Source organism: Anarhichas minor, unplaced genomic scaffold (genome assembly GCF_050575085.1).
Source record: "Anarhichas minor isolate MPS153535 unplaced genomic scaffold, ASM5057508v1 ptg000033l, whole genome shotgun sequence".
Classification (NCBI taxonomy): Eukaryota; Metazoa; Chordata; class Actinopteri; order Perciformes; family Anarhichadidae; genus Anarhichas; species Anarhichas minor.
In genome coordinates, this window is record NW_027466479.1 from 9,915,493 (window position 1) to 9,941,162 (window position 25,670).

At 44.5% G+C, this 25,670-nt stretch overlaps 4 protein-coding genes across 6 annotated transcripts; all 4 read left to right on the top strand.

Annotated features, from left to right (window-relative positions):
* The first annotated feature begins 227 nt into the window (after positions 1 to 227).
* On the top strand, positions 228 to 9,761 carry pbxip1a (pre-B-cell leukemia homeobox interacting protein 1a). 3 transcript variants are annotated; one of them, XM_076105658.1, is made up of 10 exons: positions 228 to 558; positions 1,334 to 1,461; positions 1,988 to 2,072; positions 2,195 to 2,250; positions 2,919 to 3,780; positions 4,965 to 5,198; positions 5,960 to 6,003; positions 6,139 to 6,234; positions 6,427 to 6,607; positions 6,803 to 9,761. In XM_076105658.1, exons 2-10 carry the CDS (start codon positions 1,390 to 1,392, stop codon positions 7,816 to 7,818), a joined length of 2,646 nt encoding a protein of 881 aa, XP_075961773.1. In that variant the 5' UTR covers positions 228 to 558; positions 1,334 to 1,389; the 3' UTR covers positions 7,819 to 9,761. The 3 variants fall into 3 exon arrangements, with proteins under 3 accessions (XP_075961773.1, XP_075961776.1, XP_075961775.1); XM_076105661.1 differs by having other exon boundaries at positions 228 to 553; XM_076105660.1 differs by lacking the exon at positions 228 to 558 and adding an exon at positions 606 to 797.
* Positions 9,762 to 10,758: 997 nt separating this feature from the next.
* On the top strand, positions 10,759 to 12,138 carry s100a11 (S100 calcium binding protein A11). The gene is given in 4 exon segments (XM_076106425.1): positions 10,759 to 10,797; positions 10,800 to 10,877; positions 10,974 to 11,120; positions 11,947 to 12,138. Coding segments are annotated over 4 exon segments (399 nt in total). The 3' UTR covers positions 12,082 to 12,138.
* A 4,191-nt stretch (positions 12,139 to 16,329) lies between these two features.
* s100u (S100 calcium binding protein U) lies at positions 16,330 to 17,369 on the top strand. The gene is made up of 2 exons (XM_076106011.1): positions 16,330 to 16,449; positions 16,791 to 17,369. The coding sequence occupies exons 1-2, from the start codon at positions 16,330 to 16,332 to the stop codon at positions 17,367 to 17,369; spliced, it is 699 nt and encodes a 232-aa protein (XP_075962126.1).
* Positions 17,370 to 22,111: 4,742 nt separating this feature from the next.
* Positions 22,112 to 23,015, top strand: s100s (S100 calcium binding protein S). Its single transcript, XM_076105963.1, has 3 exons — positions 22,112 to 22,125; positions 22,476 to 22,629; positions 22,827 to 23,015. The coding sequence occupies exons 1-3, from the start codon at positions 22,112 to 22,114 to the stop codon at positions 23,013 to 23,015; spliced, it is 357 nt and encodes a 118-aa protein (XP_075962078.1).
* The last annotated feature ends 2,655 nt before the right edge of the window (positions 23,016 to 25,670 follow it).

The window sequence follows — 25,670 nt, forward strand, 5'->3', positions numbered from 1 at the left end:
TTCACAGACATAACAGTTTACAGACTCTGATTTTAGAGAAAACGGGAGCAAGATGATGAAATTGATGTCTAAACTGCAGCAATCGGAGTAGAGGGGTTATCCACCTTGGTAAGTACCGCAGTTCAAATATAGCTGTGCAGACGTGTCAATGTGCGGCTGGTCCCAGCAGCCCCTCCCTGCTGCATATATATATAGATGCACACGCATGCATCTTGAGGGTTCGGCTCACACATGAAGTTGTATTCTTAAAAACCAGGGGCCGGATCTGTGCTCATCACCTGCCACTTTCACCTGCGGGCGTCAATCAAGCCGGGGCTGTGCGTCGTTTTCCTGACATCCCACTTCTCTCCGATTGGTCCAGCCTCGGTTCAGGGGCGGGAGCTCCGCAGCCTCTGCTGAAAGTCCATTGGACGAAAAGTGCCTTGGGGGCGACGTGACGCAGCTTGGAATTCCCAAAGTTCCCAAGTTCACGGGAAGAGAGGAGCGTTGTTCATACTAAAAAACTAAACGTTTTGAAGGGGGGAAAAACTGCGAGCGACTGAGGTGTAAACAAGTTGGGTAAATAAAACGTCTTCTTTGTGTTTAATGTGACGTAGTCGAGCAGGTGTGTGAAGCGCTCGCGAACAGCGGGGCCTGTGAGAACGCGGAAGAGTGGGAGTGGGAATATTCAGCCGACCATCCTTTGTTTACCATTTTGTGTGAACACTGAATTTGGTTCCTACAACAACTATAGCCCCTTTACTGTGTTTCCCATATGTGCTAAACAGAAGCTGTTGCGCACATAGTGTTGTCGACACGTGAGTATTAACCGTTGTGTGCGCGTGTCTGGATCAACGGCGGGGGGACCGTTGTCGGTCACAGATTGACTGGCCAGGACGGATCTGAATGAACGGTTGGCTGGAAATAGCAGCGGTGTTGAAAACAATCCGGAGATTCCTATTTCTTCTGAGACCTCTTTTTAAACTGCGCAGCAGTATATTATGGATGCCAACACACCGTTACATAACTTGGACCAACGACAGTCTGGTCTCTATCCCGTGTGTGCGCTGCAGTAGCTCCCAAACTCCAACGTTATTGCGTCATTATGTCCTCTTAGACTACAATTTGCATGATCGCCATCAAAATATTACACGCAATGAGGCACAATTTGTCATGTTGTGTGTATTTTCATGTCCATGACGGTGCATACCTATAATTCTGACTGTTAGCCTACCGATACAAACACACACAGTCAAGACTATTACATCTGGATGATGTTGATTCCCACGAGGCATGCACAGTGAATGCATCAGGCATGTTCAATTAGTTGAGTTGTTTCTGTCGTCGTCTGCAGAAAACCCTAACGCTGAGTCTGCACCGTGCTGTGCCAAGTTGAGCCTGACGAGGGCGATGTCTGACAACAGCAACAGCACAGGCAGCAGCGGCTCCTCAACCAACAGCTGGACCCTCCTCTCCCCCGAGGTATGACGGAGAACCAGCTCAGGAAACTGGAACATGAAGCTCTGTATGCCTGGTTATAATTTGGAGGATAGTTGTTTTCCTTTGCTCATGAATACCCGTTAATTTAAAATATGGCATATCTGCACTTGCACCCTTGAGCTTCCCACAGTGATACATGTGTGGCAGATGTGTTTTAACTCTTTGTGCACGTATTTGTGCATGGCTGTATGTCTGTGTTAAGACAGGGCATTCAGGACAACATGTATTGTATAAGGCAGAAGATCCTCCTCAGTTATCAAAATACACAAAATGTTCTAGTTTGTTGGGGTCATTCTTATACAACATCCACGCCATAAATTGTACCTTTTATCAAGGTTATAGGAGTATGTGGTATGTGTATGCAGTATTTATTGCGTTATGCTGTGCATGCACGCCTGTATAGGGGTTGCTGTAAATGTCAAGGGCAGTGTATGTAATGAGAGCACTGTAGGCGTTAATGTAAAAGTCTGTAGGAAGCTTGATCTCCCTGGATCGTCTGGCTCCACAGGAGGCCGCTGTTGAGAACGTCGGGCCGGTAGATGACGGCACTGAGAGCCTGGGTGACGTCCCGAGTCTCTCCGAGGATGTGACAGGTATTGACGAGTCAAGAGCTGTGGCTCCTGGCGAGGGGTGTGTCATAAATCCAAATTTCAGGCAGAAAAAGGTTGCTTTGGATTGATATTTTAGTGTTAACATTGTGTGAATGTTGTTTCAGGAGCTGCTGCAAGCGACATTCCAGTAGAAACTGTCCTGTCTGAAGAAGGCCATCAGGTTGGTACACAATAAACTGTGCAATAAACCAGACGAGGCATAAATTCAATTCCACCACAGCATATTTACATTATTATAGCCTGATATTGGTAATGTTTTATTGCATTTTTTTTGTTTTTGTATGAATGTACTAGCTTACGGCCCACAAACAGACAATGTGACAATATTCATTTCCAGTATAAGTGCAGACGAGTTTCACAGAACACTTTTGAGATCTGTAACATCAACTTTATATCACCCAACTTTGTTGCCAGTTCCTCAGAATCAATAAGCTCCTTCTACAGTTAGCACTTTGCACCCGTGTTGAAGAACCGCACGGGGTGAAATGTGTCATATGAGCAGTGGAGATGCACTGAAAGTAGCCTCAGCAGAATGTGATGAGTTTTCAGTTCGGTGACAGGAAAACTGCCTCAGTCTTGCCACGCCCAATGCCGACTCTCAATATATAATTTGAGAAGTAGAGACCTATTCTCCTGAAAACGTCACTCTGGGCAACATAGGAAGTCCTTAAATGATGAAGTACTGTACACAATACAGACTGAGGGAAAATGGATGCGCTAAAAAACTAAATCGTAGCACTTTATCACAAAATAACACCTTGATTGCAATAAACCTCACAAAAAAAGATGATATCAAAGTATTCACAGATAACTTCTCCTTATTTCTAGGTGTGTCAAGAGACCTCTCCAGAGTCCATTGAGGGTCCCAGCTCGTCTAGTCCAACTCGGATGAGTCCCCTCCCACCCAACCTCCTCGATCCTTTAGACCTGGACCCGGAGAGTCAGCCTCCAGTCATCCATGACATCGTAACCAGCTCCCCGAGTGACAATGAGCACCTCGGAGCCACGCCCTTTGTCACCAACATTGATTCCGGGGCTCCGTTCGATATTCCTGCTGCTGCTGATCTCCTGACAGCTGAGCCTGAGGAGTCGTGCTCCGCTCCTCCTCTGACTGAGATCCACGCCGCTACAGAAGAAGAGGTTGACGAGTGTGATGCATTTTGCTTGAATCCTTTCTCCGCTGCTGCACCAAAGGTCATCAACCCCACAGAGACCCTTACAGCCACTGATCCTCTGTCTCGTGGCGATGCTGATATCAGCTTCGTACCAGAGAGTACAGAGCCACCAAGCCAAGTCCCAGAGAGCCTGGTGGCAGAGAGCCCCATCAATGATAGCCCTGCACCAGAGACTGTTGGTTCAGTAGAGGCGGAGGAAGAGGTGGCGGCTGTGGAAAAGGAGGAGATGGATGTGGCGGCTGTGGAAAAGGAGGAGATGGATGTGGCGGCTGTGGAAAAGGAGGAGATGGAGGTGGCGGCTGTGGAAAAGGAGGAGATGGAGGTGGCGGCTGTGGAAAAGGAGGAGATGGAGGTGGCGGCTGTGGGAAAGGAGGAGATGGAGATGGAGGTGGAGGTGGCGGCTGTGGAAAAGGAGGAGATGGAGGTGGCGGCTGTGGGAAAGGAGGAGATGGAGCTGTCCGAGGCAGTGACCCAGTATGAGAGAGAAGAAGAAGAAGAAGAAGAAGAAGTGCAAGGTATGGGATAAATCTACAGGAATATGTGTGATGATGTATGCATGACGAATCCCGCAGTGGAACCAGAGTGATCTTTATTTTGCAGGAGAGAATTTAGAGGTAGTTAAAGAAGTTAGCTTTTGGAAATGAACAGCAGAGCTCTGAAGTAAAGTAGATTTTTTGTTCATTTTAATTTCACCTTTATTTAGCCAGAATCTGCTGATTGGCTCCCTCTAACTCCCCATTCCTCTCATTCTCTGTGCATTGTGTACAGCTTCTCTCTGCTGGAATAACACATGGCCACAGATATGCTGTGTGGCAATATGATTAAAGACAAACTGATTTAAGAATTTGCACCGTATAAGCACAACATCGGCTGAAAAAATGAGGCCTTGAATCTAGATCTCGACACAGGCCTCCTCTTCAAGACAGGCCCTCGATGTCTGGTTATAAAAGCAGGATCTGTTTTATCATTCCAGTTTATATTATGCTTTAGTCGTGCTTATCCCCAAACAAAGTTATGCTTTGTCATATTACCATAAACCGACCACAGCGCAGTGAACATGGTGGTTTTGTGGGCCCCTGGGAGGTCTTGGGCCTCACTGGTAACGCAGCCTTGAGCAAAGTAAGCGGTTGGTGGCTCTTTGCAATTAGCACCAGTCAGTAGAAACAGAAAACGAGAGTCCTTTTGGAGCAGATTTAGTTAGCATGTGTCTTATCTGTGTCAGGCTAGCATCTGGAAAACGATTCATCAATACGACAGGGAGGCGTAAACCCCGCTGAGAAAATGAAGAAACCCCCCCATGCATGAAATGACTGTTGTTGTAATTTAGAGAGAAAATGTCATCCATTTCCACGAGCAAGCACCGACTCTTTATTTTTTTTTTTTGGTCTGTTTTTTTTCACAAACTGTTTACACACCGTGGTGTCATGCGGTTCATGTATTCACTTATGTTTTGGTATTTTGTGTGAGGCAGTCTGCCAGGAGATAATTACGGTTTTACGACACTTTTGTAGCCACAGATGTCGAGATGATTTGTTGGAGTGACTCCGGGCCAAATTTGAGTACATGTGGTTTAACTTTAGGCTCTGCGCCATCATCTTTCTCAAGAACACACTGAAATGTGACGACCCTCTGCTGTGTTGCCATTAGCGTTTCATGCTCGGCATGTTCTCGTTCCTCTCATTTATTCTCCCTCCTGTAGAAACATCCAACACTTTCGATCCGGGCGACACAGGCAGCTCTGGAGACGGACTGAGGAGGAGGAATGCCCCTTCCTTCGGGTCGCCGCGGCCAAGAACATCCGATGAGGAAGACGACGAAGAGGAAGTGGAGTTCAAGCTGGCGGAGAAGAGGGAGGAAAAGCCATGGTTCTCCTTGAACAAATGCATTGTGGGCTCTCTGATCCTGCTCTTCTTAGGTTCCCTCTTCCTCTCTGGTGAGTTCCTCTCGCCCATCACTAAGCCTGCTGGCCTGCTTCTGCTTTTCACGGTCCGATGCAGTGGGAGGCACTACTTTTGCTCACATTTACCGTCATGAACAGTAAGATTGAGATCATGCTAATAATATTCATTACCTGATAAATCTGCTTATGTTATCTTAGGAACGGTGCACCTGTTCACCCCTGCATCAGAGTTTTATTGCAACTATTGTCAATAAATCATAGCACATTTGCTAATTTGACATTATTTACGAATTACATAAGCCCATTAATTGGCAGCTGTCTGCCGTAGACGGATGTCTGTTTTTAGATCTTGTTGACTAAGCTGTACTACGTCAACAGGTTTGCTCTCTGACCTGCATAATGGTAGGTCCAGTACTAAGACTAGCTGGCTAACGCTCAATAGCTTGTCCAAGCACTTATCTGGCCTGACACTTCATGCAGTGGCAGCAGAAAATGACAGCTAAAACACGCTCTGAATTGTACAATAACACCCGTCATCACGATTTAAAGGACTCCCTGGATGTTTATGGTGCTTCAGTTGATGGGAAACTCCTGGCAATTTGCTTGTTCAGGCTAAATATCTCACACTGTTGTTTTTGAATGAATAGCTTCTGTGTACAGGTAGTGCCTGAGCTCATCGAGTGCACTTCACAACAAAAGCATCTGTTACGGTTGTAAGACAGCCTGTCAGCTGTGTGTCAATAGGAGTTCCTGTTGTGAGACCTGTGTGAAAGATGTGTTTTCTTATCTGACAGGTGACTTTGACGCCTCTGAACTCAGTGATGGAGAACAAAACCAGGTCTGTTCCTCGACATCTGTGGCTACACTGTAGTATTTAAGAAAACTTGAGTCTTAAAACTTAAAAGACCCACGCTGAAGATGGGATTATTTCAAAATATGTGTTTTATTCATTTGCCAATGATTTTCGATCCAGGACTGGCTTAGCGGTGATCCACAGGATATGAAAGAGCTATTGGATAAACTGACACAGGAAAACCAGCAGATCGCTCAGCTAGAGGCTCAACTACAGGTCAGTATACCAGTTATACTGACGTTAATGATGTCGTTTTACCCTTTCATGGTGTTTTAATGCAATGCAATATATATATACAGCATGTTTTCTACAAACAGTTTGGATTATTGTCCCAAGATGTGCACGATCTGGCTCTGACTGGGACGCCTGTCTGCATTGGGAACGTCTCCATTTCTCTTTATTTCTTAGTCTCAGAAAGAAGGACTTGACTTGGCGTTGAAGGCCGTAGCAGTGAGCGGTGATGAAAAGGGTGAAGCAGATCTGGAAAGAGAAAACGTCAAGCTGAAGGAGGAGCTGTTGTCTCTGCCTGAGCTGAAGAAAGAGCTGGAGAGTCTGAGGTCCAGGGTGACCGAACTCAGCCAGCTCTCAGGTAGGATGGGACGAACATGAAGTCAATCCTTGAATTGCTGTTGCAATTTGATTTCAGTAATTATTTATTGAAATGACAATGCATATAGATAGGTACTGTGATATAAAAATGGATTCCATATCTGTGCTGATCTGTTGACCTTTCTAATATAACTTGCAAACCCATGATAACTTTGATATCTTGAATCCTTCACAGCCGATCAAGAAACCTCAAGCTCCGCCCCTCAGCCGGGTGACAAAGATGGTCAGAGTAACGAGAAAGCTCCTGAACTTGAGAGGAGGAAGGACACAAATGAGGGAGGAAAGCTGAAGGAAGAACTCCAGAGGCAGAAAGCTCTTCTGGAGGAGAGCAAGAAGAGGCTGCAAGGGATGAAGAAAGATGGAGGCGACAGGAAACACGTGAGGGACAGTTTGGAGGAGATCCAGAAGAAGCTTTCTGAACAAGTTGAGCAGTGGGGTAAGAGGAAGCCACAGGAGTCCAAATGGAAAGGGAACAAGGGCAAAAGCAATGAGCGGGACCACTGGAAGAAAGAGGACAAGAAAGAGGGGAGAGGGGAGAAAGGCTGGAAGCACAGCAAAGAGGGAGGATGGAGAGACAAAGAAGAGAAGAAAGAGAAGGAGCGGAAGTCTCAGAAGCAAAACTCTCACAAAGAGGCGTGGAGGAAACACCAGGACGAGTGGGAGAAGAAGAAGGACGAGCGCAGAATGGACAGAGAGGAGAGGAGGAAGCACAGCGGGCCTCCTAAGAACTCCCACAACCACCATCAGCACCACCACCACCAGCAGCTCCGCCAGCCTCATCCGTACAAACACAACGACTTCTGGAGGGACCAAGAGCAGAAGCTCAGGCGCAACGTCCGCCCCCAGCTGGGCTGCAGCTCCGTGGAGGACTGCGCCGGCAAGGAGGGGCTCTACCCGGTGGAGCTGCCCGAGTTTGAGGAACTGCTGGAGGGCTACCTGAGCAAGCTGGAAGGATCCTCGTCCGAGAGCAAAGACAAGATCAGGAAGCTGACGGCAGAGTTCTTTGAGGACGGCGGGTTCATCCACGACAGGGTTCTCTTCGGAGACTTTGTCGAGGACGTGGCGGACATTCTGGAGGACATGGTGGACGTTGTGGAGGGCGGCGGGCACAAGGACGACGACGACTCCTTGGAGGAGGAGATGGAGGAGTTTGAACGAGAAGCCCTGTGGAAGTTTGCAGCCGCAGTTTAAGTAGACATCGAGGGGGGAAAAGGAGTGAAATACAACGCTAGGATACAGCACAAATGGTGTTTTTATACGACATTTCTTGCCTACGTTCTCCTCTTCAGAGCTGTAATTGTAGTGGCTTCTGGCACAGAGTGGTCGTGCCCCTCATAAACGTGTCCCGCTCAGTCTTTAATCATAAGCTAGACTTGTACTTGTCATTAGCTGTCGTTACCTACCTCTGTCAGGTCATGCCTCCTAATGCAAAGTCCTTCAGTAATGTGTTGTGTGGGTTTGTTTTTTCCTCTGCTGTATAGTGTTTTCTCAATATGTAGTGCATGTTGCAGTTCACCATTTAAATTCAGCCTGATAATATTTAGAACACACACAAAAAGACAGGGCTCTAAGGAGATGGTATTTGCACACATTATTCTGTTGAGCAATGGTTACATATATTCATATATTATATGAGTGTTGCCGCTAAATGCTTCTCTGTCATTTGACTGTGTGAAATCAACCTGCCGCTTCTCCGAGCAGGTTAAAACAACAAATGCTGAGACTGTTTCTGCAGACACCGTTTGCCTGAAGTTCAATCCCAGAGGACGAGATCCCGCTTCTTTCAGAGACAAAAATCAGATCGGGTCAGACCAGTTTTTGCGTCTGCAGCTCTTTAGTAGTTTTGGGCAAATGCACACAAAGGGTGCCGTTTGAGAGCCCTGAGCGTTCGGCGTCTAGCTACGACAGGCTTTTCAACCCCCAACTCCCAACTGTCAGTTGTCAGCAGAAGTGCTGAACAACCAGGAACTGTTTGGGAAAGGTCAGAGCTGCTTCAGAAGGAAAAGCAATAGGACAAAGTGATAGCAGCTCAATCTATAGGACTGCTAAACCACTTTAGCACTTTTCAAAAGCATTCACATTTACAGCAAAATTCTTTTTCTCTGTTGTGTTTTTTTAGACCGACCAAAACCGCTATTTATATTATTTTCCATTTTCCTCTTATTTTGTCAGCAGGTTGATATTAACTGACATGCACAAGTAATTAAGTAAAAATGGAAAAAATTAGGACGCTGCTGCATTATGTTTATTCAATTTTAAGTTGAAAAAGGTTTAAAAAAAAAACCGGATACAAAGCAAAGTGTATTAAGTATTGCAGAACTGCTCTCCATCGTTGGCTAGTTCTTTGAGTTCTTCTTGTTTTGGTTTAGTATTTTATTCGAGTCCTTTTCCTTTCATGAAGTTTTTAGGCGGATGTGAAGTTAAAGTCGACAGAATGTGATTGTTGGATTCTCATTTTTCAGTGATTGAGAGAAGCTTTGGAGTGTTTCATGTTTATTTATTCTGTCGGTACACTGCACCTCTTTTCCTTCTTTCTAACGAGACTTTGACCCCAGGCCAGACACGTCGAATGTGGAAATGGTGACGTTTTCAGTTTGTTTTCCGAAATTTAATTTGCCAGCTACTGCTTATGTGCCTTTTATTATTATCATTGTGAATATCTTAGGGGTCTAGGATTTAATTTGCTTCTGCAAGATAGAGAAGAAAACAAGTTTACACAGCTTTCAATTTGACTGCTGTTGATAGGACAGACTGAATGTCACAGGGTTTACACAGGAAGTGTTGGAGGGATTTCTGCTCAACGTCCTCTGCTGTTTGCACAGAGGAACAGTTTTATTTTGAACTTTCTTTTACACCAAAGCTATTGGAAGAAGGCTCAATTTCAACAGATGAGTCATTAAGCGAATCTCATTCATGAACGTTTAATCGATATTTGAGGAGCATTTCTGTCTTTGTGGGACAACAATAGGTCTTGATTCATGCTAGCTGGCTCAGATGTGCATGTAATTGATTCTTGGACAAATGTATGGAAAAATTTGGCCAATTTTATTTTTTTTTTATGTCGTTCATCATCAGTTATGTCCTCTGTAAGGAAGTCAGTGTTGAGTTCAATAAATTGTTCACCATTAAATGTGTATAGTTTGTCTTTATTGAAACGCTTCAGTTGATTCATGTATTATATGCTGACAATAGAACAGTATCACAGAATACATCCCCTGCTTCACAATGGGTTGTATTGATGTAGCTATTTTAGTCAGATGTACAATGATACCCAGACATGTGTGACTTGCTGTCTGACAGGAAGTGGAAGTGTTTGCACGACAGGCATCTTTCATCGCAGCTATGATACCGAACTAAAATATTTACATCTAGATTAAATACTCTCTCTCGGCTTGTACGTGATGCACGAACCAACCGGTGAGTCACTGACCTGATACGCTGATGAACGAGAATGTAAGCCATGATTGAGAACAGTCAGCCACTGTGAAACCGCAGAGAGAGAGATGGTCATTCCTTAAATTCTACAAGTCGCCATACAAGCTTTTATGTTGTGTTTTTGTTCTTTTTATCTCCAGGATTTATTGGTGCCACCTGGTTCCAAAGAACCCGCATTAAGATGCAGATGGATCAAACTACAAAATAGACAGACAATCTTGAGAAAGTTAAAATACCCAAACGCTTTGCTAAAACCTCAGTGTTCTTTCATACCGTCATCCGCCATCCTCCTTAATTAAAATGCTGTAAAATCAAAGTTACCATTTCTTCGGTTTCCACACACATTGACTCCTGTAATTGGAAAGAGCTGCACATGAGACGCCGGACGTGTGTTGTCCTGAATGCCATTTTATTTGAGTTATGTTTTGTATAAACAAATAACTGCTAAGGCATGCTTGATTCAGTCACTTGATTAAAACGGCATGACAGAGATCCTTGCTCTGCAAACGGACTGGAGAGGGGTTTTGTGCTATCATCAGCACAAATTTGCCCTTCAAGGACAGAGTGTCAGTCTTTCTAGTTTGTGTGTGTGTGTGTAGCTGTGTCTGTGTGCAGATTTGAGTGGAAATCAGGCAGAGATAAGGCCAGCCTGCTTGATGGGGGAGAAGAGGGCAGGTTTGAGTGTTTTTTCCGCTGATGTGTGCATCAGAGAAGGGAGATGAAGAGTATATATTCAGAGAGGTGGTGGTCAGAGTGGAGGGACAAGGCTCTTGGCACCAGCTCTGACACATAACCCAGCATCTCAACACAAAAAGGTGAGCGACCACAGCCACTGGGTTTCAGCACAATCGGACTCGTAGCATGCGTGAAAGGTGTTTGTCGAGGCTTTCGATTCTCTGTTTGCTCTCCAGGTCTCAGCACGAACCATCATGGAAGCTGCCATCTGCACCATTGTCACCCAGTTCAAGACGTTCGCTGGGAAAGATGGGTCCTCCAGCACCCTGAGCAAAGAAGAATTCCACATCCTGGTGACCTCCCAGCTGCCCAACTATGTCAAGGTAAATCTATGGAGTTCTGCTGAGCCACTTGGCCTGCTGATTCCTATCTATTTTCTGTCCGACACATCAAAGGCACAGTTTATGATGCAACATGTCTGCAGGCTCTGTGATTCGCATATATTACTGTGGTTAGATTCATTAGACATATGACTCATTCTGTATTTGATTCAGTGCCATGTTTTTAGGTCTCATGCTGCAGCATACAAAACAATATACTAGGGCTGCAGCTGAAGCTCATTTTCTATGTTAATCAACCAGTTATCTTTTCCCATTACGTATTAAATGTAATATAAAATCAGCATTCTATGATGTCCAACATGCAGTAATGTATTAACATGACTTCGTATTTGTCTGGATAAACAATTGAATGAGATTACAGTGGCATAAAAGGAAGGGAAGCAAGCAAATATCATATTTGATGAGCTATAACTACCAAACTTTTAATAGTTTTACTTGACAAATCACTTAAATTATTAACCGATCTCATTTGTCACAAATTAATGTGAGGGTAATGTTTGGTTGCGCCTCTAAAAATAAGTCAGACACAGAGCTAAATATTGCACAATGTAACATATAGTGATTGAATACATGTTTTATAATGACCACTGTAAGTGATGTGCTGTCCACCAATATATACAACATATAATCAAACACAATAACGTGCTTTCAGCATCAGGAAACTAGGTGAGGCTGTAAGTGAGTGTATTTGTTACTATACACTCAACCATTAGGTGGCAGGCCAGTCTTTGCAGAGCGGGCTGGTTCATGTTGCAGCTCAGGGTGATCTCATTGTGATCAGGGTCTTCCTCTCTGTGCTCACCCACAGAACGCCGACGATCCCGGGGCCATCGAGCAGCTCATGGGCTCGCTGGATGAAAACAACGACGGGGAGCTGAATTTCTCCGAGTTCTGGCAGCTGATTGGAAAGCTGGCGAGCAAGCAGGGAGGCTTCAGTCAGTAGAGAGCTCGCCTTCGTCTGTCAAGTGTGGGCTTTGAGCAGATTGTGCAGCAGCAACGAACCCCGTGTTGAAGCTGTCAAACTGTAAAATCAAAGGCATTTGTATGCTTTCATCACCCCACCAGTGCCACATGTGTAACTCTTTAGTTAACCATTTCTTGAATGCAGGGAACTTTGAATTAAAAGGCTTCATTGTCTTGAACCCTCAGCCACCGACACTGTCTCCTGTCATTCATTCACCACATTATATGATGTCCGGGCACCCACATTTGAGCAGGAGGGAGTGTATTACAGCCTTTATTTAGGAGGCCTGTAATCCTATATGCGTTACTGCCGCCGCAAATACACCATCCAGACCATATCTTGTTCCATAGAGCTTCATAAAGCCTGTACAAAGAGGCCTGTCCAAGCGTCAAGGTTTTCACTGTCTGTCCCCGAGGCCTCAGTGACCTGTGTAACGGGCATGTGTGGACCAAATACACCCCATTATGTTTGGGACATGTGGAGCTTTTCATTTGCATTGTCCTTGTTTAGCTATTCATTCTTGGTGTTACAGGGTCACTGTGTTCATTCTGATGTGTTGTGTGTTGCCGGCTTGCTCCCCAGATGTTTAATAGCCTGCACGCCCGTTTTAATTCTGTAAATGAGTGACGGTGCTCCTCGCTCATTTAAAAAAAATGCAGCTCTTTCAACAGATAAGACAATGTGACCTTTGTATCCAAATTACACATTCTAAGGTGCCAGTGTGGGAGGAGCGACGATGGGCGAATGAGTCAGCAGCATTAAAGTGAGACACAATGAGAGCAGTGCAACCAGTGAGGAAAGGCTGTGTGTATACTGTCTGTCTGTGTAGGGAAGTCTCTTTAGTGGGCGGTCAAAAGCTTTTCCCAGATACCTGAGGCTTGTATCTCACTTATCCACTGAAAAAAAGCACCAGTAGTGAGACTTAAAACAAACAAACACTTGAAAGCCCTCTCAAGAATCTGGCAAGACTGCTTTACCTCTTGCAGCACTTTTGCCACCCACACCGGCTTTAGTATTTTCACTGAGAATTCTTCTACTCTCAGATTTCTCAAAAAAGTGTCAGTTGGGAGAAGCTCGGCCCTCCAACACAGCCCAAATCAAAGTTTGAGCTGTCTCTTCTAGTGATTTTGTTCATGTTTGTGGCTTCCCTAAAATGTATTGTAAGATCATGGATGATAGCTATAGACTGCTTTCGGTTTCAAAGTGTTTTTCTGTGTCTACACTTAATAAGTGAAATACTTTGGAAAGCCACCGAGCCTTACAGATGAAGTAATCCCACCCGCCCCGGCTCCTCGTCCCCGCCGCTGAAGCCGCTCCTAGCCACAAAGCCTGCCTGGTTGGCGTGCAAATCACACATGACGTGAAACGGCTGTCCCCTGAGCCACAGATCATAACATTAAAAAACAAAGTATACGTGTTTTCATACACTTTCACTCCCTTTTCTCCTGAGAGTTAGAGCCGCGCTCTTCCACGTTCCCACTTCTCCATCTCACTCTTCCAGGTACACGCCCTTTGACTTGTCAGGGGGAAAAGTTTTAGGGAAAAAAAAAAAAAACCTAAATCACGGAAGAGATTCTGCTGTCCTACTAGTTTGGCAAGTTCTCTGGGCTCAAAGAGGCGTAGAAAGGCGGAGAAGAGAGCAGAAACTCTTAATTCGCGCACATTTATACACTTCAGTTGTCCCGCAGACGGTATACGGTGAGTTGAATGCGTCTTTCTGGATTCTTTTAAGTTTCTCCTGCGTGTAAGCATTGTGTTTGTTCATTTTTTTTTGTTGCCACGTTTCGATAATCTTGCAAGAGCAATCCCATGAAACCTGGCCGCTGTCTGACTGCATGCAGGACGGTTTCAATGACTCCAGCCCGCAGAAGTTTTTAGGCTCACGTTGCACTTTTACGAAGTAGAGTAGGCTATAGGGCGACAGTTGGTGGTTATTCTGCTGCTATGGACGGTTTTATTGGCGGTGTTTGATTGCCAACTGCTCCCTGTCTGTCTCTCGGAAAGATATTTGATATTTTGACGTAGATCAGTTGTCAGGTTGCCGATCAGTTGCAAACAGCCTATGAGAAATTGAAGTGATTTGAGGTGACCGAGTATTGAGCTTACGTGGTATATATCCAGTGGGCATCCGGGTCGCGCGTAAGAGCGCAATTATTATTATTTTTGCGCACAATATGCTTTATAAAAACAGACCGCAACAGAGTGCCAGCTTGTCTTGCTGGGTGTTTTTTGTTTGTTTTTTTGCGAGGCTGTGTCGTTTGTGACAACTTTAAATATTTAAAAGAGCTCATGGTGTTGATGGTAATGAGTCCTGATGAGGGCAACTTTATTGATAGTGTTGCGCAACGCTCGGCTTTTCAATTGTCTCGTGTTTTCATACCTCAGCGAGGAGGCGGATGAAAGACGGCCGACGTACGTCTGCTCACCGCAATTTACAGCCACAACCGAACTTGTTCCTCTGTTAATATTTTATGCCACACACGAGCGGTAGTATTGTCATTACTCTGCGCACATACCGTATCACATTCGCCCGTTTGGAAACGCAATCCTCCCATCTCCTTTGGGCTGTGGAGGGAAACGGGAAACCTGTGGTTGTAGGCCTGTATATTTAATTATTTGATTTCGGGGGCCCTTTAAGACAAATAAACGGGATTAGTTTGTCTCCGGTCCTCGGGGACGGATGATGCAATTCATTTAGTCGGAATTGGGGCACTGTGTGAGGACTCTTGTCCCAGCGGGCAACACCACCTCGAGAATGGCCACATAGGTAAATAATGAATGTGAGAATGGACAGAAACGTCAATCTAAGAATAGAAGAAATGCCTTTGGCTGGTATTTGTGGACGGGACGCACCTAGAGCTATTAAGGCCTTTGTGTGCTCTGGCTGAGCAGGGTGTGTCACCTGTGCAGGAAGAAGTCCCCTAAAGTTCCTACAAAACACGTGCTGTGTCTGTAGTATCACAAACACACGCTATACAAGGAAGGACGTTTTTTTTTTTTTTATAGGGGTCAAATCAACCCCTTTTGAATCTCATCCCTATTTTTCAATGACAGCTGTATTGACAATCAGATCTGCTATATGCTTACTCTACTACATGCAAACGTGTGGCCTTGTCTGTGCTACAGTGTCAGAGCTCTCATGATATAATGAGACAAACAGGCATGCATGTATGCTTGCAGAAGAGAAAATTGCTTGGGGGGGCATATGCAGTTCAGAAATTAAGATATAACACTCAGCTCACACGGGCAAATCCTGTGTGCAGATCTAAGGTGTGTTTTTCTCACTAGTGCAAACCGTTGTTTGCTCTGCGGCATTTGAATACTGAAGCTGATAGACGAGTACAGTCGCCTTGAACATATCCTCTCACTGCTTTGGGGCAAAGTAGCTCAGAGTTGGCCTGTAAATTCCTGTCTAAGTGATCTCCGCGGACAGCAATGAATGGAATTCTGGCAGAGCTGTGTCACCTCCTGGTATTTGTTTTACACTTGGAGCAATGTCTATAGATTACCTGTCGACATCTACGTTTATTTCTGTGTCTCTACCTTAAATAGTAATTGTGCAGGAATTTGCTGCTGGTGTGTACCAAAAGCCTTTAAAATCGTTTTGAAGCCTCATTGTCAGACGTGTTTGCGTGTATTTGTGTCCAACGGTGTGAAGGCTGTAGAAGGAGAAAAGTCAGTGGGCAGGCAAAGGAAGAGAGAGTGTCACTGAAAGAGAGAGAAAGACACAGAGAGAGAGCGGAGCAGACAGGGACTAGGTAACCCCTTAGGTAATCTGAAGCCCAGTCCCCTCGGTAGCTTCAGTAGATCAGATGACCTATCAAAGATCAGAACTTCCATTGTGCATCACAGCTTGTCTCTCAATCAGGCTCCCTCTCACCCTCTCCACTTATCTCACGTCACCGGCCCTCCCTTATTGCGGCTCTGGACCCAACACCTGAAACGAAAGGCCTCGCAGGGACACGAGGAGATCCGCTGTTTCATTTTCCACTGGATGTGCCGATTCAATGTGTTTTGAATCAGGCCGTCCTGGAACTTCCTCCCTTTCACTGCACGCTACAGCAGCAACACGTTTAATCACTAATGCCATGGTCTATCTATCTTTTTCTATCTCTATCTCTATCTATCTATCTGTCTGTCTGTCTATCTGTTTATCTTTTTCTATCTGTCTGTCTGTCTGTCTGACACCATTGTCTTGACCTCTTCCTTTTCCCACAGAGAGCAGTCATGGAGTCTGCTATTCAGACCATGGTGAAGGTCTTCATGAAGTCGACCAAGGGGAAGGAGAGTCTAGGACAGGGTCAATTCCAGAGCCTCGTCAAGAACCAGCTCTCCAACATCCTTACGGTTAGGAAACCTTCACTGAACCTCTCTGAAATATGACTAACACTTGCATCATGTAACGCCCTCACAGAAAACCATACAGTATAGTCTTACATTAGCACTGGCTAGTTTGAACCTGTTCAGACTTTTAACACGAGCATTGTGACCAATTGGTGGTGTAATATACAGCAGGGAAAAGTGATCCCATATGATAGAATGACATTCATCTGCATTATAATTTAGATAGAGCCACAGATAGAGGGTCATTTACTAATCATGTATGGTGATTTCACCAGTGGGAGTCCAGGTAGAGTTACTAATTATCATGCTTGATTGTCTCATGGTTGCGTGTGCCTGCTATACAGGACACAGACAGCAAGGAGGCGATCAAAAACATGGGCCAGGGACTGGATGCCAACCACGACGGCAAGGTCGGTTTCGAGGAGTACCTGCAGCTGGTCGGCTACCTGGCGGTGTCGCGCAGCGAGCAGCGCAACCTCGCCAAAGAGGAACCGGCCCAAAAGGCTGCGTCCGAACCGGTGGAAATTGCCACCGGTCTGGAAAAAGAGGAGGCGAAGCCAGAGGCAAACGCAGAGGCAAAGGAGGAAGCAAAGCCAGAGGCAAACGCAGAGGCAAAGGAGGAAGATAAGCCAGAGGCAAAGGAGGAAGCAAAGCCAGAAGCCAATAATGCTGCAAAAGTAGAAGCAGTTGCTGAAGTAAAGGTAGAAGAAAATGTAGGAGAAACGGTAGAAATAAAGTCAGAGGGGGAGACGCAGCCTGAGGCAGCAATGTCAGAGGAGGAGAAAGCAAAGGGGCTGATCTCGATGGGTGAGATAGATTTGCCAGTGTGTACGAGAGCAGAGCCCGGGATAATGGCTCCAGAGATGGAGATTACTAGATTGGAGGAAGAAGTGGAGAAGAAGATAGAGGAGGCAACCTCATAGGGGACAATCCATTCATTCACAAAAAAATTTAAAAAAATCACACTACTCGCTTGCATTCAACCCTACACAAAACGCAGCATTAATCCCAAAATAAGTTGGGAAGCCACTAAAGAATTTTTTTCAAATTCACACAACCTTGAAATACAAAATATTGATACAAGTTGAAACACTACAAACCCAGCTCCATTCCTCATAAACGATAAATAACACATGACAGTAGAGTCACTGCTTTGCACCACTACTTACCACTATGTTCATATGTACAGCATATGCATCCCACTATATAGCACATTTACCTCATTATGATACTATCCTATGATAGCGTGCAGACATACACTATCATACGCATGCCATATCCCTGTGAAAAATGTGCCGCAAAATATGATTTACCTGCAGCAGCCACGCTGACACGCGTGACCAAAGTGTCACTGCAGCCAATATCTTAAGTTTAAATATCGTCCTTTATCTACTTTTATCTTAATCTGGCTCCCATATTACACTCCTCTACACTACTTACTACATTGGTCCTCAGTAGGACATCATGCTAAGCATTAATGGCTTTAAAGGAATAGTTTGACATTTGGGAAATATGATAATTAGCTTTCTTGCCAGGAGTCTGATGAGACAATCGACGTACACTATAATTCCCTAATAATAATAATTCCCCAGAGTGTTGAACTGTTCTTATGTTTGCAAGAAAATCACAAACACAATAACACTATTTTTTATTTTATTTTTACATTCTCGTCTTTTAACTCGCGTTGCTATGGAGCTGATTTGGCATGACAATAAACAAATTGTTTTGCTAAAGATTTGCATTACTTCAACCCGATGTGTATGCCCCACCTTTCTAGTCCTCTTTATAGGCTCTCTGTCTCTTTCTTTCATTTCTGTAAATCCCAGAGACGTTCACTTCATGTAGATCCTACATACAGTATATTCCCTTGAGTCGTAGTCAGCCATAGATTAGGAACTGGAGGATAAAGTGTGGCCGTTAAGGCTAAATAATTAAGGTTCAAGAATGGAATCCACACCAAAGAACCCCTATAGTCAAATGGGAGCCTAAAATAGTCCCATGGGAGTGGACTGGTGACCAGAGAAGGTGTTCAAGCAACCTAATCCACCTGGATTAGAGCTGGTAGAAAAGAACAAGACAACAAACACCACGACAACAAACATCAAGAAGTAAAAAGAAAATAAAAATAAAGCCAATAACAGGTGTCACCTGCAGTTTTTATCTGAAGTGTTATACGATACAATTAGTGCATCTTAATTTGTTGTGTGTCTTTCAAACCTGATGGCATTTCAATGGTTATTGAAACCTGGCTTTTTAAAAAAAGAAAAATGCTAATTGTTTCTTGTTGTTTCCAGCTTGTTTAAACACCAGTTATTTAGGCTTGCGTGTTTGTCGGTTACACCCTCATACCGTTTAAAGACCCTGTTTGACCGGCAACTGGATCCTTGAGTCACAGGCATTGGGAAACCACTGGATTAGGCATTTGAGGGGTAACACACTCTGGGACACAAACAATTACATGAAAGTAATCCCGGGCTCCAGTGAACCTGCCCATCAGACCAGGTGCTTTGAAAAAAAAAAAAAAGAATACTGAGCCATCTATATGAATCTATGTGGTGTGATCTTTTACAACAGGTCACTACGTAAGATGTTGCATGCTATCACAAACGTATTGCATTGTATTGCAATTATTGTGGCCAAATATTTAAGTTCAACATGGCCTCCTTATATGTAACTTTTTAACCTAACTCTTTCCTGTTTGGACCACTATGGAGATCACTTGAAGATGTACTGCTTTGTCACATTATATGCAATTTGTTAATTACAATTTAATGATTTGTAAGTTGTCTCCTCATCAATAATGCAGCCATGAGAAAAAAAGGCTCTCGTTGCAGGCCCTCTATGTTATATGTACCTGGCCAGCCGTGTCGTGCTTAAGGCGCACACATTTTGGGCACACTACCAAATCTGCACCTTATGCACTGTAACAGCACCTGGCACCATAAACTGCTCTGCAGCAAAATGGGCAAAACAAATAAACCTGCGAGTCATGCGGTCACCCTGCCTCACAGCGACACTCCCATTGTAAATACTCTCATTTACACTCACTCTGCTCAGCCTTTATACTCGTAGTACGCTGTGTTTCCTGCATGCTCTATTACCAACAAACCTACTGGACATGTTAGGCTATTTAGTCTATATTATGATTTCAACCTATATTCTTTTTTTTATATCAAAACATTTTCTAATCATGGTACTTCCTGTGAATAATGGAGACATATCACACACTTGCGTCATCTACAGCCAGCTTTCTGTTCAACATGTACTTTGGCCTCAGGCCCTTGGCCAGACGTGTTGAGATGCCTGTCTTTGCTTTCAACCGATCATCATATGCAAAATGATGTAAGATTAAAAAAAAAAAAAAACTGGACAAAGCAAAATTCACTATACTGGCATTTAAAAAAAAAAAAAAAAAAGACTTGTCTTGCACTAGCAACCGATTTAGCGTGAACAGACCTGGCTTAAACATCATCTGGAACTTAATCTACAGCAGCTAACACTTTATTTTTTAATCTATTTGGAACCGCAGATGGACGGAGTGAACTATGAGAGCAGAGTTCTCTTACTAACAAAGACATTGAACTGTCCCATAGTGTGAACCCCGCCCAGCCTTAACTCCAAGTAGATTAAAAACATGCTGGAACTAAACAGCGGATTTGTGGCAGGGAGTGTTTGCAGCCAGATTTTCATTGACGCACAATAAATCCCATTCATTCTGTGACAGAGAAAGATAAAAGCCTGTGTTAAGAGCCCTCCCAGCGGATAAAAGAAATGTACATACAAGTATGTGGATGTGCTTTGGGTCAAAATGTCTGAGATAATGGGACCATTCCCAGGGTATTGTGCAGGCTCTCATCATTGTGCGCTGATGTACTCTGCTTATTTCCTGCCAAGTACTAGAGGGTGTGTTCGGTGTTTAGCAGTTGGACTCATTTCAGTCCGCTGTTATGTCCAGTAAACTCCACTAAACTGGTGTGTAAAGCTTCATATGCAATGCTGTATCATTTTTGCTAATTCTATGTAACATGTTTAATGGCTAATATTGAATAAAACTGTGACAATAACAAGTTTGTGTTTGTGTGGCCTGCTATGTGATGGCAAGGATCCAGTTATCTCGTGTGTGTGTGTGTGTGTGTGTGTGTGTGTGTGTGTGTGTGTGTGTGGGATGGAGAGAAAGCACCTGCAAAGAGAGAGAGAGGGAGGGAGGATAGAGAAAGAGAGTATGTAAGAGGGTTTTGGGGGGGTGAGGAGAAGGGGGAGGAGGGCGAGGGGCAGGTGATATTTAAGACACTGGCATACTCTCTCCCCATCTATCTCTGCCTTGGCTCAGTCCCCTGCACCTCTTCAAAGACAAAGGAGGCCCTACATCAGCACTCAGGTAAGACAGACAGCTTGGAGGGGTTTCTTCCCTCTACTTTCTCCTCTGCAGCTAATGGGGGGTTCACTTAAAAAAAAAAAAAAGCACATTTAAAGCATTTTATCAGCTGTGCAACTGCAGCAAATAGCTGTAGATTCAAAAGCCTTCAGAGCAGAAAGACAGTGGGCGCCCAGCGGAGGACCAACTTTTTATTTTCTTGTACCGTCTGCTTTTTTTTGATGTGCAAGTTTTGAAAAGAGCATGACAGGGAATTCAAACATCAAGCAAGTGAAGCCAATAGGGATTTTGTAGCAAAGCAGTGTTGAAAAGTAAAAAGGGGAATATACTGGCATTGATGTAGAATTAAGTATTTAAAACGTATGAATAACAACTGTAAGCATGGCATGGATGTACCAAACCATTAGTGCATTGTACTTTTTTTAACCAAACCTTTAACCTCGTTCGTTACTCGGCGTAGATATTGCTCCATCAATAAGTTTACATAGTGCATATTCTTTATAACCATACACTATATTGTGTTACTGAGAGCATTTTCGTCTCCATGGTTTCCTATTGTCTTGTGTCAGCGAGGGAGACAGATGACCCCTATAGATTTTCCAGTTAGCCAGCTTTGGTGTCCACTGGCCTCCTCTTTTGTATCCGCCGCCTACAACTCTGACCGCTCCTTCACAAAGCTCTGCGGCATTGGAGAGAGGCAATAACTGGTGACTGACACCAGCATCCCTGTCACCCTTTGTAGTGTAGCTGGTAGTGCATAAAACATGCACAGGGATTGATTGACGGATTGGCTGGATTAGCCTCGACACAACGCTGTCGATTTTTATTTTTATAGATAGAGCTCTGTCCCTAAACTTTAGACTTCAGCGAGCGTGGAAGGGAGTGAGTGTTAGAGAATACGGTACGCGGGCACCTCATGTTACTCGGCCCCTCAGTGTCTGAATGCCAGACGAGTTTTGTGTTTCTCTCCTGGTTTCCATCTTTGATGATGAGGCTGTTACACGATCAACAGACGTAGAACATGTTCCACGTTGAAACACAGTTAATCGTTACATGTATTACCCATTCAGTTTAGAGGAGCGACAACCCAAGACGTGGACTTTAAAAACAAGCTCAAATGTTCTTCAAACTATCTTTGAGGTGACATGAAGAGCGCATTCCTTTTTTCCTTTTTTTTAATACATTGAGATAGAAATTCTTCACTCTCTGACTGTTTTTGCATCATTGACAGTGAATTATCTGTGTCTGTGTGTGCAGTCTCTCCACAAGTCCAGCACAAGAAGCTCCAAGATGCCGGACACAATGTGTGTAAGATTGTTTTGAAAAGCTTTTCCAAAGCCATCCTCCATCTTTCCATCCAAACCTCTGAAATGTAAAAACCCAGTAAGGTCACGCACACACAGTGACCACACTATTTAAATTTGGGTCAGTAATACGCTCTGCACTCCACGCAGAGCGTTATTCAACCCATTGTGTAGAAATGGGGGAAAAAAAATAACCTCCTTCCTTCTTACCATCCATCTGCCTGTCCTGCTATCACTTTGACTTAGAGGCGGCTTCACCCTTGACTGCCATGTGACCGCACATGCATGCCGGGGCTGGAGCGGGCATTTTGCGGCAGAACTCTGACCTTTTGACCCCGATACCTTTCCAGCATGTCCAAGGAGCCCAGTTCCAACCTGGAGAGTGCCATGCAGATGCTCATAAAGACCTTCCACAAGTACTCCGGGAAGGAGGGCGACAAGTACACGCTGAGCAGGGGCGAACTGAAGGAGCTGCTTCTAGAGGAGCTGGGGACTTACTTAGGGGTAAGAGAAAGAGTGTGTGATGAGGCAACACTGACGCTCTAATGCAATACGCAAATATGTGACACACAAGCGGAGGTATTCGCTCACATAGTCTTACGCACAAGTTCAGACAGGCTTGTGCAGTGATGTTTGCCCCCCCACACACGTAACAGAGGACACATTCTTAACGCTCTCTCTCTCTGGTCCCCCTCTGACAGGGCTCCAAAGATAATGATGCGGTTGAGAAGGTGATGAACGACCTGGACGCCAACAACGACGGGGAGGTGGACTTCACCGAGTTCATCATCCTGATGGGAGCACTCACAGTCGCCTGCAACGACTTCTTCCTGGATTGCAAAACAGATGAGAAACCGACAGAAGGCGAGTCGGCGGAGAAGAAGAATTGAATCAGTGCAAGAGCGAATTGGGGGGAGAGAAGTGGGAGGTGGAAAGAGGGTGAAGGGGAAAGGGGGGGGGGCATAAAGAAGGAGGAGGGGAGATAGCTGTAAGGGAAAGAGGACAGAGTAGGAGAGCGGAGGGGAGCGGTCCGGCAGAAAGTATGCGGGTTCACAGTAATCGGGGCCTTCGGCAGGAGAAGTGTTTTCTCCTCTGCAATTGTTTTTCAGACCAAAGCATATCTGGGATGCAAGTCGCACTCAAAGCAGTGAGAGACTTTACATACAGAACAGGGAATATATTCAACTTCTTTCCACTCAAATATAGCAGTTTTAACAGCATATTCTGAAGTAGGCACTGGAGAGAAAGGAAGTCCGAGTTTTGCAGAACGCACACCAGGATGTTTTAGCACTTCTTGCACATGAATAATTTGCGAACATATATTAAGTTGCAAAAGTGTATGTACTCAGCGTTGAACAATACAATATGATTTATCCCCTTTCTTGTGCATATTTTGTAATCCTTTTTGGTAATAACCAATGCATTCTTCAAAATATTAAACATGGCATTTAACCAACTATTTACTGCGGTGTGTTTGGTTTTGCACACTTCAAAATCCCTCATGCTGCACAAGTATTCATCGCCATGACGGGCATGAATTGCTGCACCTGGAAATCAAGTTGAATGGAGCAGAGCGGCTCTCTCTCTCTGTGTCTGTTTGTGTGTATGTGTGTGTATTGGGGATTCCCACAGAGTAAACTGCTCCAGCTCACACATCCTGCCAACAATATCCTGCAAGTCTTGTTCCACTAGATATAAGCTGACCCAGATGTTTGACTTGGATCTGCATGGAAAACTTCTTCAAAAGAGAGTGAGAAAGAGAGAGAGAGACAGAGGGAGCAAAGCAAGAGAGAGAAAGAAAGAAAGAAAGAAAGAAAGAGAGAGGATGTGAGGGAAGATAAAGGGTGTTTGTGTGCATGCGTGTGTTTGTAAATGAAGGAAGGACTGCATAGGCAGTCAGTGAATCCAATTTATGGAGTACATTAGTCAAGTATGTAACTTGGAAAGCAATGGTATAATCACAGTGGAATGTTGAAGTTGCTGTGACTGTTAGCACACTTACTGTCCCTCGGTGTCTAAAACACACACACACACACACACACACACACAGTAAATCAACACTTCATCTTCCACCTCATTGGCTTTCACAGCTGCCCATCAGTTTAAAAGATGAAACGCTGAGCAGCTGAATCACAGATCCTTTCAGCCGGAGGGATTTGTTCACTTCTGGGTGCAGTTGTGCTTGAACACTGATGAGCCTCCTCTTCTTACTTTCAGCGATAATGAGAAACTGATTCCAGGTCAGCCACCGTCTATGGGCGGGGTCCACCCTATCTGCTTTCATTCGTCCGCCCGCTGTGTTCCCTAGGCGCGTCCTCTGATTGGGCTGTTTGAATATTTGAGCTGGAGGTGCTGGGCCTGCAGATAGGTTAACAATTCAAAACATTACGGTGTCCATGACTGTTAACCCTGTTGTAGCCTAAAGGGAAACAAACAACCTGTTTATGAGTGTTAACAGCCTTGGCTAACTGTTTTCTCGTTCCAAAAGATCAGTACAACAGCTGTTATCATGTAGGACAGAACGGGGTTGACAAGATAATACAAACACCTTGCAGAAAAGGAGAAGGAAGATTAGATGCCTCTTAGCAACAGAGTTTGTGAGTTTTTAAGGCAACTGCAGGTATATAAAAAAAGGATATTATTCAATATGTAAAATACAGACATAACAAACATACAGTATTCCTACAGTGGTGGAAGAAGTGTTCAGATCTTTTACTTCTCTAAAAGTTCTCTATATGATATTCAGAGTATTACAATAGCAGCAGACAACTATTCGCTATGTAAAGATATCGTGGAGTAATGTCTAAGCAGAGAATGAAGTCGCCCTCCTTCTGTGTGTGTTTGAGTTTCTCCGTTAATCTCCCTATTGTCCTCTGCACTGCGCTCATAAGGCGCTCATACAGCGGTTACAGCTGATTACGCCGACCCATGACGCGGAACCGTAGCGCCCACCTCTCAGGCAAACACTGTTAGCACTGTTGCCGCTGTTAGCTGAGAGCGCCGGCCTCAGCGGTCGCCATGTTGAGAGCCTCGCGGAGGCAACCTCAATTCAGCACCTTTAGGTCAAAGTGCCAATGGAGTGCTGTAGGGAAAACGTGTTTTTGTGGGCCAACTCCGATAGTTAGCATCGCAATGGTCCTTTATTCAAACTTCAAAAAAATACTGAAGCATTTGCAGCCAAATGTACTGAAAGTAAAAAGTAGGCTACTCTTTCTACAGAAAAATGGGCCCCCTGAGTTATGTATGATGTAATGGTACTGGTGCATCAATGCACAAGTTGCATTTTAATCTTGTAGCTGGTGGTGGAGCTAAATTTATTTACTTTACAGGGTGGTTTAGTCCAGTGGTTCCAAAGAGTCACATTTATTTAAATAAAACCATTTGAGAAATTTAGAGGGGAAATCACTCTTTGGTGAAACTGCTCTCAACTCATAGGCATATTAAATGTTACTAGGGGCCCAACTACACACTGCTTTCTGTGAAGGGACAGAAGTCATACAATGTCGGGAACCACTGTTTTAATCTTCAACAATGCATTGTGTTGT